This window comes from Scardinius erythrophthalmus (assembly GCF_964197995.2).
Source record: "Scardinius erythrophthalmus genome assembly, chromosome: 9".
NCBI lineage: Eukaryota > Metazoa > Chordata > Actinopteri > Cypriniformes > Leuciscidae > Scardinius > Scardinius erythrophthalmus.
This window is the reverse complement of record NC_138229.1, coordinates 27671725-27691563: the sequence shown is the minus strand read 5'-3', so window position 1 is coordinate 27691563 and position 19839 is coordinate 27671725. Positions and strand designations below refer to the sequence as shown.

At 37.4% G+C, this 19839-nt stretch overlaps 2 protein-coding genes across 2 annotated transcripts in view; one reads left to right on the top strand and one right to left on the bottom strand.

The window, feature by feature from the left end:
* Nucleotides 1-13061, top strand: part of kcnt2a (potassium channel, subfamily T, member 2a) — a gene marked incomplete at its 5' end in the record, with an annotated part of 40047 nt that extends 26986 nt beyond the window's left edge. The window contains 7 exons of the mRNA XM_081373797.1: nt 4297-4408; nt 4542-4643; nt 5475-5558; nt 5644-5772; nt 10135-10417; nt 10830-10914; nt 12811-13061. Coding sequence (XP_081229923.1) covers nt 4297-4408; nt 4542-4643; nt 5475-5558; nt 5644-5772; nt 10135-10417; nt 10830-10914; nt 12811-12970 — 955 coding nt within the window. The 3' untranslated portion in view covers nt 12971-13061. The remainder of the gene's footprint in view (nt 1-4296; nt 4409-4541; nt 4644-5474; nt 5559-5643; nt 5773-10134; nt 10418-10829; nt 10915-12810) is intronic.
* Nucleotides 13062-15870: 2809 nt separating this feature from the next.
* Nucleotides 15871-19839, bottom strand: part of cdc73 (cell division cycle 73, Paf1/RNA polymerase II complex component, homolog) — a 34692-nt gene continuing 30723 nt past the window's right edge. The window contains exon 17 of the mRNA XM_081374371.1: nt 15871-16886. Coding sequence (XP_081230497.1) covers nt 16850-16886 — 37 coding nt within the window. The 3' untranslated portion in view covers nt 15871-16849. The remainder of the gene's footprint in view (nt 16887-19839) is intronic.

Below are 19839 nucleotides of genomic sequence, written 5' to 3'. Positions count from 1 at the left end.
AAAACTCGTTAAATTTCGAGAAAAAAAGTCGAAATACAATCTCGAGAATAAACTCATTAAATATCGAGAATAAAGTCGTGTTGCGAGAAAAAACTCGTTAAATTTCGAGAAAAAAAACTCGAAATACTATCTTGAGAATAAACTCATTAAATTTCGAGAATAAAGTCGTTGTGTTTCGAGAAAAAAAGTCGAAATGAAATGTAGAGAATAACGCATTCGATCAGTGTTCATTGCATAGCCTACTGATATCAACCTCATCCAGGTTTCGTGGTTTCCCAGGATACCATAAGACACATTATTAATCGTTTGTTGGTTGTGTACGCCTCCATCCACAGAATGTAACGACTGTAACCATCTATACAGCCATTAATGGCAATGCTGTACGGTTTTAGTTTATCATAGCTGTCCATATGCCAGAGTATATTTGGGCCAGCGCAAGTGGCGTCTTCTCAAGCGTCTCCTTCGTCGAAATTCCACACATTAAGGATCAACAAGTTTAATAATGCGTCTTATGGTATCCTGGGAAACCACGAAACCTCCATGAATTTCAAAAGCGAGTACATCGCGCAAATTGGACTGATTTTTTCTTCTAAAAACACCTAGCCGACCTAGACCTAATGTTCTATTCTTTGTTACTGAAAGAAAGTCAAAAATATAGATTGTCTAAGTGATCTAACTCTGCCATGTCCTCTATCAGGTTATGCAATGAACACTGATCAAATGCGTTATTCTCTAACGTTACATTTCATTTCGACTTTTTTTCTCGAAACACAACGACTTTATTCTCGACATTTAACGAGTTTATTCGCACAATTACTCGACTTTTTTCTCGAAATTTAACGAGTTTTTTTCTCGAAACACAACGACTTTATTCTCGAAATTTAATGAGTTTATTCTCGAGATTGTATTTCGACTTTTTTCTCGAAATTTAACGAGTTTTTTCTCGAAACACAACGACTTTATTCTCAATATTTAATGAGTTTATTCTCAAGATTGTATTTCGACTTTTTTTCTCGAAATTTAACGAGTTTAATCTCGCATTATAATGACTTTAATCTCGAGATGGTTTTATTTTTTTATTATTGCCTGGCCCTAATCCTCTTCCGTAGCTTTTTGACCCACTTACATAAGTAGGACTTAAGTACATCTTTATGTCAGCTTCGGTTGAAAAATGTTGAGGTAATCGATCTAAATGCAACAGTTATAGATTTAACAAAAAACTCAGAACACTCGAAAACTAGGAAGGAACAGAACAACCGATTATAACGTGACAAGAACAGACCATGAACTGAAAGAAACGAAGAGCTTAAATACACAAACTAATCAACAAAATAAATGACAGGTGTAACTGATAATCCAACAATAAAAAACAATGGGAACAAACTGAAACACAGGAAACTGAACTAAAACAAGTGCAAAACTTACCCAAACAGACATAAGACACAGATAAGCCTACTTTCCCCTCTATTTAGAATGCGTGCCTATGCATCTTATAACAACAATAAAAAAGTCCAACAGAGGAGGGCGGGACGGGTCTTGGGTGTAGGACCCAGGCACAATGCATGAACACAGTAACCAGGACAGAGCAAACAACAGGAAAAGCCAGGGAGGAGTTGGCAGTAGGAGGAGTCAGGGTGGAATCCCCAGCTGGAATCCCATAATGAATTCCCACGGTGGAGTTGAGGGAGGGAGGAGCCATGGCCGAGACTAGGCAGACGGAACCAGGGGGACGACCGATTGAGGCAGAGTTGATGGTGGTGGAAACCCAGGCGGAGACTGGGCGACACTGGAGGTCCTGAAGACCAAGGCAGAGCTGTGGGGACTAGTGGCCGAGGTGAAGCCAGGGTGCCGGAGGACTGAGGAGAAGCCGGTATGCCTGAGGACTGAGGTGGAGCTGGAGGGAAGACAGAGCCAAATGGGTGCAGTAAGTCCATGGTGACGGCAGAGTGATGCCTGACCAAGGCAGAACCGGAAGGACGAGGAAACCCAGGTAGCGCCAAGGTAGCGAGGTGGAGGGACGGGCACGAAGGTTCTAAGCGGAGGCTGGTGGACTGAGCAGTGCAGGCAGGGGTTTAAGAAACAACCTTCTAGGTACAGGACAGACAGATGGTCCTCTTGGCTGACGTGGAATAGACAGCCTTCATGGCCGAGGGACGGCCTTCATGGTCGATGCGGAACAGGCAGAATTCTCAGGGTGCTGGGTGCTATTATCCCATGCTATTATCCTCCATATCCTCAAATAAAATCAGGTGTTCTGAGTTCAGCGCATCTACATCCGCCATAGTCGAAGGGAACAGGCTCCACCTCATCCCCTCGTATTCCACCAATATTGCCTAGATGATATCAACCGCCCACACACCTGGTCAAACTTGTACGGCTCGGGCTCTCTGCTGTGGGCTCTGGCTTGTCTGTTGGGACAATGGCGGCAGGTGGCACAACGTGCGTGGCATGAACTGTGATGTGGTGATCCTCCTCCATCTCAACGATGGTAAAGAGGGGTCTGCAGTGATATTGTGATTTAGTCCATGTACTCCTGGAAGCTCCCTCAAGGTTGATCTCCAGGCAGGCACGCTCTCGTCCCAGGTTGAGACAAAAACACATGGAAAAACACACACAGGCAAAAAGACATAAAACAAAGGTAATCTCTTACACATATATGTATTAACACTTTTTTTATTAACACTTGAATGTGGGTGAGTTTCATAAAAAAGCAACATTTTAGACAAAAAGATTGTCAAAGATTTTGTCTGGATCGGATTCAGAACAATGATCACAATGTAGATGGAGTAGATCGCTTCTATCAACACCCTAAAGCTTCACATTCGTATACCTCTCCATGGGGTTCAACATTTCATTCAGTATCATTAGGCAGTTTTTATTTATATGCTGTGGAATGTTTGTAGCCTGGTTAAAACCAGACCATTCTCAGTAGTAACTGAGTTATGGTCTGGCAAATCTTCTTTAATAACTGATTTCCAAAGGGGCGTCACCAACGGACATCGCTCAAATGCCTCTGGGCGCAATTGGATAGACCTAAAACCAATCAGAGCGATCGTCATCGTGTAAGCCATATGCTGCGTCCCGCCTAAGTTACACTACGACATAAAAGTATGTAACGTAACTCTTTTTGTGAAGAAAATGTATTTACTTTTGAATGTGTAGCAAAAAAGTAGGCAAGCTTTGGGACATACTACTTCGTCATCTTTATCGGACGGATCTGTCGCGTACATCCCATCATGTAAACTGCCCTGTCAATCATCTTGTCACAGTTAAAATCCTCTATTAAATCTGATTTCATTTCCTACCATTTCGGAGAGAAATGTAGTAGCACGTTCATCTGTCAGTGGGTCTTTCATGGAGACTGTCCTCATGTGTTTGCAATTTGAATATAATAATGCATTTAAAAGTTGGTGCGCTTCACCAACGGACGTCGCTCAAATGCCTCTGGGCGCAATTGGATAGACCTAAAACCAATCAGAGCGATCGTCATTGTGTAAATCATGCCTCAACGTTTCTAACTGGTGCCTTGATTTGGACGGATTAGAAATCGGCTTGAATGGGCTCTTTGCCAGACTACTTGCAGAGCAAATCGAAATTTGCCGGAAGTTTGTCTGGGTTTTCCCAGGCTAGAATGTTTGATGATTACGTTAGCTTACATGTGTGTAAGCAATGCTTCGATCACTTCTTTCTGCTTCGCTTGTTTTTGGATCCTTAATAATGGATGCGTAATAGCGCCCCCTAGAACCGTATCACATGAAAACATCGATTGCCGGAAAATTCTGTCAATGGCAGGGAAAGAGTTAATGATTTATATTGAAACTTGTACTGTATGTCATGCATTTAAATATATTTGTAATTACACAATTATAATGATGTGGCAATTTAGTACATTTAAAATATTAACTTTAAATGCAATAACACACTACAGTTAAAATTATAATCTAGGATTTTACATGTGCTTTAGAATGTTAGTCAACACATCAAAATACATTTTTAAAGAATGACGAAGATTATTGAACATGATTTAAAACTTTAAATTTGACTATTAGAAAATTAATTTTTTTAAAGTGTACTTGAGTGTAAGCAACATAGTCATGAAAGTGTACTCTCTTTAAGTACACTTGTGACCTTTTACCACTAATATTATATATATATATATGCTTTTTTAAATACTTTTAAGATTTAAGTACACTATAAGTGCATATGCAATACATTTAGGCACACTTCTTTCTCACAAGGACACTAAAGATCTTGTAAAGTCATTGAAATAGTCTCCTGTAAATGACTTGTTTGTAGGCTGTTCTCTGGTCTCAACATCATCACAGAGTTAACTCATCCCGCTAACATGAGATTCATGCAGTTCTGCGCAAAGGACTGTCACTCACTGGAATTCTCCAAACTGGAGAAGGTGAGCAGAAATTCATAACATGCTTTTGTCACTCTTATTACATTGAATCATAAAAATATTGATTTAGGCTTGATTAATCTGTTTGGTCCTAACCCTTCTTTTCCATGTTTATCTGCATGGCTTTATGGAACAGAAAGAAAAAGAGAAAGGCTCAAACTTATCCTTCATATTTCGCTTGCCCTTCGCAGCTGGTAAGGTGTTCAGTATTAGCATGCTGGACACACTCCTTTACCAGGTAACTAACACCCCTCTGCTAAAAGAAATGTGCTGCCTGTTGGCCTGAAATCATTTATGAATATTTGCCTGCTAATGCCCACTAGATGGCAATATGGCAATAAAAAACTTTATTAGCTGAACACCAATATATATATATATATATATATATATATGTTCATTATATATGTATATACTGTACTGTTCAAAATTTAGGGGTCAGTTTAATTTTTTTTTAAAGAATAAATACTTTTATTGAGCAAGGATTTACTTTTCAATAGACATTACTATTTCTGTTTTATTTTCAACTTTCCCTTATCATGGTTTCCACAAAATTATTAAAGGAATAGTTCACTTCAAAATGAAAAGTCTGTCATCATTTACTCAGCCTCAAGTTGTTCCAAACCTGTATGAATTTCTTTCTTCTGCTGAACACAAAAGAAGATATTTTTGAAGATTGTCAGTAAGCAAACATTTGATGGACCCCATTGACTTCCGTAGTATTTTATTTCCCATCAAGCAGCAAAATTGTTTTCAAAATTGATGATAATAATGTTTCTTGAGAAGCACATCGTCATATCAGAATGATTTCTGAAGGATCATGTGACACTGAAGACTGGAGTAATGATGCTGAAAATTCAGCTTTGCATCAAAGGAATAAACTACATTTTAAAATATATAACAACAGTTATTTTAAATTGTAATAATATTTCACAATATTGCAGCCTTGATGAGCATAATTAACTTCTTTAAAAGAATGAACAGTACTGTGTGCTCTTGCTTCTGAAAATTGTAAATGTTCAGATATTCAAATTTGTCCATAATTGTGTTATAAGTGCTCCTGTTGTTTCAGAGTTTTGTTAAGGATTATATGATAACCATCACCAGACTACTGCTTGGACTGGAAACTACACCAAAATCTGGTTTCCTGTGCGCTGTAAGTGTGACTTTTACAGTTTCTGTTCAATGCTTTTATTTTATACTGTTTCAGCAGTGTTAAAATGTGGTATATTACATTTCAGTTGAGGATCAAAGAGGAGGACTTGTGCATCCAGACGTACGGCACACTGTACCAAGTGCTGTCCTCCACTGTGGGAGACATTCCCATCGGCATCTACAGGACAGAGTCTCAGAAAGTTCAACCTCCCGAGGTTTCATTATGTTCAGTGCAAAACATACTTACACACTTTTAGGTCAGGAGAAACAGTTCAATTAGAACAGAAGGGAAGGAGCCAGCTTTACTTGTTACTTAAAGTCCACATGAAATCAAAATTGACCATATTTACTTTGTTTGCCTAAATTGATCGTTTTGTGGTGAACAATTCATCCATGCAAGTCAATCCACACATTTTTTTGGCTTCGTAATCTTTAATCAAAATCTGAAAATGCCCCTCCCCTCTGCATTGGAGGACCTTCCCTGATGACGTAGGTTTGACGGCTTGGTTTGGGAAACGCTTAACCACTCCCCTCAAACCGTTAGTCTGCTATGAGCGAGAGATGGAGAGGAGGAGCGCTAGAGTAAAACCCTGCCCTCTGTTCAATATTCCTTTTCACTGGGAAATACGTCACAACACTGGAGAAAAGTCGTTTGCAACTTCCGGTTCACGCGGACTTTAATTATCAGTTCCACTTTTGTCAAATGTATATTTTATTATAATGAAAATGCATACAGTTAGTGTTGGCGGTATGGTTCTGTTCTGGGAAAACTCCACGCGCCCGTCTACGCAGCCATGCCTGGACAGAGCGGGGAGAGCCAAACCCCCCTTGGGGTAACAGAGCAAATCTAGTAATCATGCATACATAATTACAATTCACAAATTTAACATGAGCTGTTGTTGTAAACAAACCAAAATACATGAGGAAGGATGATTACAATGACATTCACTGTATACCGAAGACAATCGCAAAATAGATATCCGATTAGATTACGGATTTTCAACTAGGTGGAGCTGGGGATGGAGGGGGGAGTTAGATGTAGCGTGCAGCCATGCATTAGAAGAGAGGCTGAATGAATGTGGATTTAAATGAACCGCTGTGATAAGTGTCATTTAAAACCATTTAATGCACAGGTTCCAGTCAGTTCAATCACCATTCTATATTAAAGGGTTAGTTCACCCAAAAATGAAAATGATGTCATTAATGACTCACCGTCATGACGTTCCAAGCCCGTAAGACCTCCGTTCATCTTCGGAACACAGTTTAAGATATTTTGTATTTAGTCACGAAGTTTCTGTTCCTCCATTGAAAGTCAATGGACGGCATACTGTCCATGTACAGAAAGGCAATACAGACATCATCAAAGTAGTCCATGTGACATCAGTGGCCCAATCTTAAGTTTATCAAGCAGCGAGAATACTTTTTGTGCGCAAATAGTAAACAAAAATAACGACTTTATTCCACTATTCATTTCCTTCTCTCTGGGCCTCGAGCTATTTCACGTAGTGTTTTTGAGCAGCGCGTCTGTGTTGTACGTCACACGTAGGCTCACTATTGGCCGACGCTGGTCATGTGTGATGCGTGTGACGTACAACACAGACGCGCTATGCAAAAACACTACGAGGCCCAGAGAGAAGGAAATTAATAGTGGAATAAAGTCGTTATTTTTGTTTACTTTTTGCGCACAAAAAGTATTCTTGTCGCTTGATAAACTTAAGATTGAGCCACTGATGTCACATGGACTACTTTGATGATGTCTGTACTGTCTTTCTGGACATGGACAGTATGCCGTCCATTGACTTTCAATGGAGGAACAGAAAGCTCTCGGACTAAATCTAAAATATATTAAACTGTGTTCCGAAGATGAAAGGAGGTCTTACGGGCTTGGAACGACATGAGGGTGAGTCATTAATGACATAATTTTCATTTTTGGGTGAACTAACCCTTTAATGCGCTGCTTTTATTGAAGCACACACTCTCACACCAAGATGGGAGATCACGCTGCTCATACACAGAAACATTCAGGAGCAGAGGAACTTGTTTTCATCGCTGCCCCGCGACATACATTAATGAATTAGCTTTGCTACTTAATTGCTACATTATAAAGTATTTCTCAGAAACGAGGGGGTAACATCGCTGTTTTTGAAGTAATTAAACTCACAGCTTCATTGTTTTTAGAAAGATGCTGCACAGACGCAGGTAATTCCCACACTCATCTCTCTCTCTCTCTCTCTTGATATTTAATAAAATAAATGCTATAAAGGGTGAAAATGGCCTAAATTTACTAGGGGGACCCTAGTTGGGATCATATTTTATATTTTTAAACCTTAGATGCAGAAAAATCCCACTATATTTCTGAATGTAATTTGAGCATTTGAAGGCTATTACGTGGATAAAAGATGGGAATCCTCTACATTTTAAACTGGAACTCCATCCCCCTTTGAAATTGACTAAAATTTAACAGGTAACTAGTGAAATGTTTGTATCCTGAGTAGTTCTAGCACTTTACTCATGTACACTATAGAGTGGAACAACTTTTCCAGCGGCGCTGGTTCTGGAAGTATTTTTTCTATTCATTTCTCCCATAGGGATTAAAAAAAAAGTTTTGTTAAAGAGTTATAAGCCATGAAACAAGCCAACCAGCTACAAGGTGAATCATAACATTACAAACTCTGATTTGAAGCAAGACGTATTTGAAAATCTGACAAAAATAATAGGATACAAGACTGTAGTCTTAACGGCTTTTGTGATAGAAAGAACTACAAACTACGAACAGCATAATCAAGTTAAAACGATGACGAAATATAAAACAACTCATTTAAAATTTTTGAATATTTATAGCTATAATATATGTATGTATATTCAAATTATTTAGTATTTTGAGAGCATAGGGAGGCCGAGTCTTTTTCCAAGTTTCATGGCAGTGGGCGGAGCTAATGAGATCTTTAGGTGTGTTTTGCTTGTTTTGAACCTCTGATTGGTGTAATTTTCTGTACAGCATCATGGCTAATGGAAGTTTTAGTTATTACTGTAATAATGTGCGCTGGCAGCTTCAATAAAAGCAAATACTATCAATTAACAACCAAAGTAGCTTACAGGGCTGTCTTTAAAGGTTTATAGGTTATTGTTTAAAATCAATTTTTTACTTCCAGAACCCGACTGTTGCACTCTATTGTTTAAAAGTTTGGGGTCGATGAGGTTTTTAAAAATGTTTTTGAAAGAAATTAATTGGCTACTTCTATTCAGCAATGGTGTCTTAAATTGATCTAAAGTGACAGTTAAAGGAGAACTCCGGTCAATTTTAACATTGAGCTCATTTTTTTGTAAATGGGCTTTATGCACAGCTGCACCACTTCCTGAACTTCAGGCAGGTCCTTTGTTTCCTGTCTGCCTTTATTGGACAAACTGATTAATCCAGGTGTGCCTGACCACCTGGATTAATCAGTTGGACCAATAATGGCAGACAGGAAACAAAGGACCTGCCTGAAGTTCAGGAAGTAGTGCAGCTGTGCATAAAGCCCATTTGGAGTGCTGTCAGTAAGGAGAACAACGACAAAAATCAGTGTTGCCTACACCGTTATCCTGTTTTTAAAATTTGCACCCTGTTGACTTCAATGGGGCAAGTTTTAGCCTCTTAACATCCTTGATGTGTCATTACAAGTGCACAGGTCATGTGAGTGATTCCTTCAGAGTGAACACGGGTGAATCTGACTGCAGTAGATGTGAAAGATATGTATAAAAATTATGTTTATTCAGCCAGCGCACATACCTGTATTTTCTTCCTGTTTTCGGTCAAAGGCCACAGTAGTCGATTGTCGAGTTCACGCGCGTGATCATAGGTACTAAACCTATGTGCGTGAACTCGACAATCGATTACTGTGGACTTCGACCGAAAACAGGAAGAAAATACAGGTATGTGCGCTGGCTGAATAAACAATTTTTATACATATCTTTCACATCTACTGCAGTCAGATTCACCGCGTGTTCACTCTGAAGGAATCACTCAACATGGCTGTGCACTTGTAATGACACATCAAGGATGTTAAGAGGCTAAAAGCAGGTTTAAAACTTGCCCCATTGAAGTCAACAGGGTGCAAATTTTAAAAAGAGGATAACACTGTGTAGGCAACACCGATTTTTGTCGTTGTTCTCTGTATTGACAGCACTCCAAATTTACAAAAAAAGGAGCTCAATGTTAAAATTGACCGGAGTTCTCCTTTAAGGCATCTAAAGATTTATATTTCAAATAAAGGCAAATTTCTAATTATTTTGAACTTTCTATTCATCAAAGAAAAACAATGTATTACGGTTTCCACAAAAATATTAAGCAGCATGGAAACTTAACATTCAGAAAATTAGGGGCTGGCTCGGGACCAAATGTTGGCATTTTCTAAACTTTTTTTCTCATAATTTAAAATTAAAATTGTAACTTTAATAGAGTGAGAGTGATAAAAGCTTGTTAAAAAAGACAAAATGTATAATATTTTTGAATATTCCTTTTGTAAAGTGAAAAACATGCAATAACAGCGCTTTTTTTTACTTCCCATTTTAAAGCAATCAGTCTTTCTTTCTTCTAGTCTCCTCAGTCCCAAACATCAGACAAAGTGTCAGTCTTTGACGAGGAGGAGCAACCTCAGGTTCTTCAGTGTGAATTCCCAGACAGCAATGTACACACTCATTCTCTGCGCCGAAAGAGCCTGCAGTGGGCTTCCAATCTTCTGGGGCCGTGGCACGCGGAGCGTGATGCAGACAGATTGAGCCAGCACCGGGACGTCCTGCTCTCATGCTCAGAGAGACAGGAGCTTACTGAGATGGTCAAGAACCGCATGCAAAACCTTGGGCTCTCCACGAGGGGATTCGGTGAGACACCATCTTATGAGTCGAATTATACAGTGAAATCATGTGCAGAATGAATTAGTAAGCTTCTATGCATTATTTGAAATAGATTTTTTATTTGATTTGATTTTGAGAACTGTGTAACCAGGGTGTAAAATTATCATTTGTCCGCACACTAATAATAATAGTGCCAATGGCAGCAGTATGAAAAAAACAAATCTGAAACTTGACTAAAATTGTATTATGCAAAATTTTATTTAAAAATATAAAACGAAGTAACATATGGTGACATTCAGCTTTTTAAAAACAGTGATTTGATTTTATACCTCATATTTTCAGTTGAGGCTCATTACTACTAGGGCATGGTTCTGGAGAATAACACATTTTTATGACTGAAATGACTTTTTATTCTGTTAACATTTGTTTCTCAATCCAGATGAGCTGAATATTAACCTGAGTAGCCACTCTTATGCCTTAATCAACCCGTCACCAGATACACAGCTGGAGCTAAATGACATTGTGTAAGTGAAGCTAAATCTTTTGTACTTCATACGGAAGAAAAATGTAAGAACTTATGATTTGCTAAAAGAAACTGTTTTATTTTTTTGTTTTGCATTGCATTGTTGCATTGTATATATATATATATATTTTACATAATATCATACTAAAATTAAATCCAGTACAGCCAATACTACATACACTGCCTGGCCAAAAAAAGGTGCCACTTGGATTTAACTAAGTAAATAGGTAAGAGTCTTCATTGGATAATTGCTGCAATTATTAATGTGTTACAGCTGGCAATGAGTAATTTAACCCTGACAATTATGTCGGAAGACATATCCTGTGGTCATGGAAAAAATGTTCCTCTGTTTCAGAAGGGTCAAATTATCGTCTTTCATCAAGCAAAGAAAACAACTATTGCTGAAACTACTAAAACTGGTTTAAGAACTGTCCAACGCATTGTTAAAACCTGAAAGGATAGTGGTGAACCGTCATCTCTGAGGAAGAAATGTGGTCGAAAAGAAAAATCTGAGATCATTTAAACGTTTGGTGAAATCAAATCAACAGTAAAATCAACAGTTGAACTCACAGCTATGTTTAATAGAGAAAGTAAGAGCATTTCCACACCCACAATGCGAAGATAACTCAGGGGATTGGGACTAAACAGCTGTGTAGCCTTAAGAAAAACACTTATCCAAGACAGCCACATAGTGTCGACCCATTACTTGTCTGGCCTGCATAATACATCATTTTTAGTCGTTTCTGCAGATCCATGCGAACTGGAATCATTTTGACGTTTTATCTGTACAGAGGTAAAGGGAAGGGAAGGAGGCCTTCACAGGGGAGAGACTAGTTGACACTTCAGGACTGCGTTGCCGTCGCCTCCAGACGCAGGTCCTTCATCATTTAGATATTTTTTTTATATGGAAGAATGCGGTTTTACAGATCCTAGAAACATGACTTTCAGATGAAAGATTGGTATCAAAGAGCACACCCAGGTTCCTAAACAACGACAAAGACTTGACAGAGCAGCCATCAAGTGTTAGACAGTTATTACGTGAGGAATTTTTTTGTCCAATAATAAGAATATCTGTTTTTTCAGAATTAAGTAGTAGGAAATTACTAGTTGTCCAGTTTTTTATATCAGCTATGCATTCCTTAATTTTGTGAATTGGTAAGCTCTATTTCTTCACGCCCTGACTGAGTATCATCAGCATAACAGTGAAAACGAATTGTTGCACAAGCTTATGGAAATGATGCCATGGCAAATGCATCAAAGCTTAAGCTGGTCCAACAAAATATTAGACTGAATTTTCTTCTTTTTTTGGTCAGGCATTGTAAATACTATGCATACATTATTCAAAATATATATTTTTAATTTCTTTTTGCATTACAGTAGTCTGACAATTTTTTCCTCTGAGAATTTGGCAGGGGGAATTTTCCTAATTGTCATGAAAACAAGATCTCTATGAAAAAAATCTTGAAAAAAAAAGGTCTGAATTGCTTTTTTTTATTTATTTCTTGTATAAATAAGTTTATTTTCTATAATTTCCTTCTGCAACCTTTAGGTTGCAATATCAGCAGAATTGAATCTGTAGTTTTATGTTTTGTTTTCTTTCTTTTTTTTTTCAGGTACATAATCCGTAAAGATCCCATCTCACTAGAGCTCAACGGTACCGACAACCGCAAAAACAGCACGAGGAGCGGTACACATATAATAGAGAGAAATCAGTTCTGAATAAAGACAACAGCTGTTTATTTACACTGTGATACGAGTAATACTTGCTCTTTAACATCAGTTAAGATCTGAAAGCCATTTCTGACTAGCTGCAAACCTTTAATGTATTATCTATACATGGCTCAGAGTAATGCATGCCTCATTCACATCTTTGCGTTATCATATTTATTCCTGCTAGCATGTTCCCGCCTCATGTTCAGATTGACACATGGAGGTCAAACATCAACGAAAGTGATCTTTCCATTCCATGTCTGGCTGGAAGTCACATTAGGCATATGCTGGTTTCCTGCAAGGAACTTGGCAGTGATCCTTCTCCTGAAGACTGCAGCAATGCATGATCTGCATGAAATCAACCCATAAAGACTACAAAAATTATCTACCCATGTAAACGGATATCAACAATCATTTCATTAAAGGAATATTTCACCCAAAAATGCAAATTCTTGCATTGCCATTATTTACTTATTCAGATCTGTGGAACAAAACAAAAAAAACTAGAAAGGAACCAAAAATCACTACAAAAGCTGTTTTTCAAGCCTATCTTTATGTGCATTTAGGGAGATCGCTTAAAGAAATGTTGGATGGAATAAGCAAGATGTGCATCGATTCTAAAAATGTGCTTTAAAGGGTTAGTTCACCCAAAAATGAAAATTCTGTCAGTAATTGCTCACCCTCATGTTGTTCCAACCCCGTAAGACTTTCGTTCATCTTCGGAACACAAATTAAGATATTTTTGATTAAATCTGAGAGCTGGATCACTCCTCCACAGGCTTATGGACACGTTAACTTGCTGGCCCAGAAAATGTATTAAAGACATTGTTAATATAGTCCAAGTGACTCCAGTGGCTCAATCTTAAGTTTATAAAGCGACGAGAATACTTTTTGTGCGCAAAAACAAACAAAAATAACGACTTTATTCCACTTTTCATTTCCTTCTCTCTGGACCTCGAGTTTTTTTTAACGTAGTGTAGTAGCGTAGCGCGTCTGTGTTGCACGTCACCACGTATCACACATGACCAGAGTCGCCCAATAGTGAGCCTACGTGGTGACGTGCAACACAGACGCGCTGCGCAAAAACACTACGTGAACCAACTAGAGGCCCAGAGAGAATGAAATGAATAGTGGAATAAAGTCGTTATTTTTGTTTGTTTTTGCGCACAAAAAGTATTCTCGTCGCTTGATAAACTTAAGATTGAGCCACTGGAGTCACTTGGACTATATTATCAATGTCTTTAATACATTTTCTGGGCCAGCAAGTTAACGTGTCCATAAGCCTGTGGAGGAGTGATCAGCTCTCAGATTTCATCAAAAATATCTTAATTTGTGTTCCGAAGATGAACGAAAGTCTTACGGGGTTGGAACAACATGAGGGTGAGTAATTACTGACAGAATTTTTATTTTTGGGTGAACTAACCCTTTAAAAAGTTAACTAATAAGATGTGCGCATAAACTACTATAGAAACATATTAACGGAATAAATCCCTTGATGCGCAACAGTGAATGTGATAGGATCACTGGACTAACCAGCGGATCAGTTTCATGGCACAGAATCTCACATGTTGGTTTGATCATTCTGTAATGCCTGAGCCAAAGTCTGTCATCAGAATGATTTGGTTTAATTCCCTCCCAGAAGAATCTCACGTTATTATGTTCCCAAACAACACCAGGCAAGATGACATGACAGCTTCTGCACGCTCTGAGACGGAAGCCATTTTTTTACCTTCAAAAATTTCATTTTGATTACAAATTTTGTGCCAATTTCCCAGGAAGTAAATATATTTTGTGCTTCATTCACAAATGTTTTCTGCAATATTCCAACTTTGTATGGAAACAGCTTCTGACAGCCTCAGCAAAAATCATGTTGAACATTCAATACACAAAAAGGCAGCACTCATGATGACTACAACACATTTAGGCTCAGGCCTTTTAAATGAGCATGTCTGATCAAGGTGAAGGTTAGGACAATCAGGTCCGGTGTGACAGCCGAAGCCGTGGCCTTTTTTATTTTGCTGACATGCATCATTTCCTCTTTGAAGCCACACAAACTAAATAAAAGACTAGTAACATGAGGCTGATTCTTTAAAATGCACAGACAGTGGGGAAGATTTGGGTTCTGCCACACTTTAGGTATTTTTTTTTTTTTTTATGTGGCAGAAATGGGCTCCCATAGACTACTGAGTGCAATATGAAAGTTGTCTACATAACCAACTGTGTGTCAAAATGTGCAATATTCAATGAAGCACATATGGAACCCCACAGTGGAACATTCTCAACTTGAAAGACCAGACTTTGATAATCATCTCTCTTCCATATATCAGTGTTTTTTTTTACAGCCCTAGTGCTATTTTAATCCATGCATACGTTGCTCTTCACTACATAAGCCTAATATTTCTTCTTCTGATGACGACTACTGCAATGCCAACAGACAGACATAAATAAACCCTGTCAGTGGACCAGCAAACACAAAATGGCTGAACACTTGATTTAATGCAACTGCCAGCAGCTGAAATAACTAAACTGGTTAATAAGAAGAGGGTGCTCACCATCTGGCCATGTAGGACCACGTTTGCAAAACTTGATCAATGCGAATAGCATCATTATTGTGTTTGCAAAACAGAAGCCTTAGTCACAGATGATTAGATGCAAAAAGCTATATTAAAATGAGAAATTACAAAAATATAAATGAAATGTGTTTCTCAATATTTTAGTGACGTACAGCAAATCACCATGAAGCAGTTTGAGATGTAGGTATGGGAGCTTGTTTCCACCACAGAATGAAAAGGGTAATTTTTATATCACTATTCTGATTTTTTTTCTTGCAATTGAGATTTTATATCTCGCAATTCTGACTTTATTTATTTGCAATTGTGAGTTTAAAACCCAGTTCAGACTTTACTGCTTATTTTCATAATCAACGGTAACTGTGACCTCATATTGAGAACAAACCACCTTTTGTACTTCTAAAACGAAAATCGAAATGTATGACTAGTAATTAGTATTGTTTGTAAGTATATTGTAACGCCACATCTACATCTGACATGACTGCTGTCGAGCTTGAGGCCGTTTCTTCAAATCCATTTCTACTGTAGTCAGAAGTAGCGTTTCGCGAGTGCGTAGGATATGTTAGAAACAGTTAACTGTTGGTGATTTGTCACATCCAGTGTAGAGACAGTATAAGCCTTGCAGTTTGCAAACTTATTACAGGCTCTAATGAAACAAAGAGGAAAGACATGCATCACCACTTGTTCAAACTTTTTAATATTATTTAATAATAATCCACATTCAACAGAAATGTTTAAAAACAAACATTACTTTTAAATGCATTTATACAAAACCAACCAACAATCAAAAAAAAAAAAAGGAAAAAAAAGAAAGAAAAAGAAAAAGTGTACCCTTGTAGATAACTGACTTTGCCTTATGGAAGCAACTGAATTTTCCATTTCAAAAATAGCAATTAGACGCAAGCAGTACTTGGGTTTCAGGGTAAAACTTTCCCAAATTTTCCAATATACTGCAGAATAACAAAGCATATTAACCATGAACAATCTGAAGTACAGATTTTATGTAACCGTAGCATCCTGGATATTTATTTTTCAATAATTCTATTTTGATTATTATTTGTGGTCTTGTTGGTTTTGAACAAGGGCATCTCACGCTAAACCACAAGGCCTTCTAGTCTGACTTAAATTTACCATTTGCATTTGTGCAGTGAACTTCAATGCACTACTCGACGCTTCATAGAACAGAAGGCAGAAAAAGGACAAAAAAAGAAAGGAACAAAGTGAATCGATTATTACAAGAGCTTTTAGACGTAGCAGTCATTTTATTCATATCAGCGAGTCACCATTTTTAATGGTTCTCCATTATCCAGCTCATGTTTTTACAAAAAAAGAGAGAGAAAAAAAAAAGCATCAAATATCTCCTTTTGAATCTGCCTTGATTACCAACAGCTTTACAATTGAAAAATACAAATCTACTGAGAAAACATGACAAGGACCAACCCAAACATCCAAATTTCCTCTTGCTCACCCTGACCTGTTCATCTCCAGGTGGAGGAAGAGACTAGAAATCATACTGGTGCCAGCAGAAGGTGAAGCAGATGGAAATCCAAAGTGCTTTCAGGGGGGGGCTGAGAGGAACGGGGGTCTAGTAGTCCATCTTGACAGGTCTCTGGAGGGAGGGAAGATCTCGACGGCCTCGATGAGCAGACAGCAGGCTCAGAACCTCAGATGGGCCTTGTGTTTGACCAGGTATCTGGGAGGGAAAATATAGGGATAATCAGCTATAGAATTCTATTGAAATTATTATTTGAGCTGGACAATATGAAGTTTCATTTCTCAAGCATTAAATTAGCCAATTATCTGAAACAGATTCAAACACTTCTCATTCTCACAACAAGAAACTTCAAGAGACACCATGTAACATGTTTACATACACCAAAACCCAGAAACTCGATTATTTGTCAAGAGGAACAGAAATATGATCAATAAGATGAAAAAAAAAAACAATTTAACTTCTAAAGTAACGTGTAAGTAATTTACAGTACTGTTCAAAGGTTTGTGATCAGTAAGATCAAGACTTATCCTGCAAGGACACTAAAAGACATTTATGTTTTCTATAAAAAAATTATTTGAAGTATCACGGTTTTCACAAAAATAGTAAGCAGCACTATTATAATCAATATTGATTATAATAAGAAATGTTTCTTGAGCAGAAAATCAGCATGTTAGAATGATTTCTGAAGGATCATGTGACACTGAAGACTGGAGTAATGATGCTGGAAATTCAGCTTCACTACCGCAGGAATTTTAAAGAGGTTATATGAATTGAGAAATCAAATTTTCCTTGTTCTTTTGGCATATTAAGAGGTTATTGTACAATAGAAATATCCTGCAAGTTTTAAAACTCTAAAGTTTCAGAACGTGGTCCAAATGAGCAGATTGTCATGAAAATGTAGTAATCTCATCATAAAAGCATTTAATTAAATTATACTTCTATTTTTTACACTCATCTTTTTACTTTTAGCCCGGGGTAAAGCAAAGAACAGCAAAATACTTACCATGAGTAGCAAAAATAATTGATGCAGTCAAAATTATTTATTTTTATTGATAAATACACTGTACAGTTTGTTATATTAGCCTGTGTGTGTGCAAGGGCCTTGCATCTGCACAGAAAGTGTTAATCACATGACAGGCTGCTGGTCCGAGAAATACACAGAACAAGGCGGCTGCACAATGGATGACACTCGTTGCTGAAGTGGAGAAACTAAGTTATGTACAACTTTTTATATAAAGATTTAAATGCTAAAGAAAAAAGTGAGTCAGCTGTTTTTGTCAATTGTAAGTTTTAATGGTAACACTACAATAAGGTTCATTAGTTAACATTAGTTAATGTATTAACTAACAATGAGCAATACCTTTGTTACAGTATTTATTAATCTTTGTTAATGTTAGTTAATAATAATACAGCTGTTCATTGTTTATGTTAGTTTACAGTGGGTTGACCAATGTTAACAAATACAACCTTTGATTTTAATAATGTATTAGTAAATGTTGAAACTAATATCAACTAAGATTAATAAATGCTGTAGAAGTATTGTTCTTAATTCAAGTTAACTAATGAACCTTATTGTAAAGTGTTACCGTTTTAATTTAATGTTTGGATTTTAACAAGTAAATGTTTTTGCCACTTGCTTGAGCAAATTAATATATAAATGTATATAGAAGTAATGGATTGAATAATATGTTGTTTAAATTTAGTGTTTAAAGGTGAAGTCTATGAAAGACTGTATAACTGTACTGTGTACAAATTGCAATAAAAAATTCTGAAATAAAAAAGAATGAGTAAATGTTGTTTTGTGGTATGCAGAGGATCAGTTCCGCACTGCAAACACCACATGTGTGTAACCACGAGCGCACTGCAAACAGGAACAAGTATGTGTGAAACTGGCCCCAGAGAAAATAACTCCAGCAACAAAACAGTAGAGATGCCTCTGATTACAAGACACTTTGAAGAGCAGAAAAACACTTTAAATTCTTCATAACATTACACAAGCATGGATGAACTTTATTTTTTTTAACGAAGTTCCAGTCAGATCACGTCGTTTGTTTGCTTGCTTCATTTCGGTATGTTTTAACCAAGACACCGATGCAGGCTTTTCAGAGACTGAAAATAAAATACGATGCAGTGCTGACTACATTGAATCCGACAGTAATAATGCAACACACAAGCGTGGGTTTATAAAAGATTTGCCTTACAAATCTGATGAAATGGCACACATTGCTTTTAGAGATGAACATTATAAGCAACCCAAACTCGCAGCATACGCAGAGATGGAGTTTGAGACGCACTTAAGGCGTGTAAATGATAACAGTTTGTGTAGAGCAGCATTTACTGTGAATGGAGCCGCTCTGAGACGCACACAACCTACACATATGTAAATAATCATAGAAATCATATAAAACCCACAGGGCATATTTTAAATGGTTTTTATACATTATGCAGCCTTAGAAAACGATCTAATAATGCGGTTCATGGATTTTGTCATTTACTCAACACGGGTAAATTGCAATCAATAAAAAATTTTTTAGCGAATACTCAAATTTAATCGAGGTATCGTGACAGCCCTAAAGAGGACCTAAAAAAATGAAAAATACAGTTCATGACCCCTTTAATATTGAAAACTGTTATTTTAAATTGAAATACATAATACTATTGTTTTTACTGTATTTTGATCAAATAAAAGCAGCCTTGGCAAAATAATCATACCAACCCTCAACGTCTGAACAGTGGTATACATCAAAAAAATGTCTTTGAATTAATAAATCTTTTAACAACACCTCATACATGTTTGTGTGTGTTTTTGTCAGACATGTGAAGGCCTTAGACCAGTGTTCTTCAACCCTGCTCCTGAAGGACCCCCAACACTGCACGTTTTCTTTGTCTCCCTAATCAAACACACCTGATTCAATTCATCAGCTCATTATCACATGGGTTAATGAGCTGATGAGTTGAATCAGGTGTGTTTGATTATCTTATTTCTCAACAAGGCAATGCTCCTGCCCAAATTGCAAAGACAACCAAGTGGCAGCTTGAGCACAAGCCCATCAAGCTCATGTTTTGGCCAGGTCAGAGTCCAGATAGTGAATATTTGGCAATTTCCCGACCAGAGTTTTGTGACTAAAATGGTCAAGACCACTAAATATTT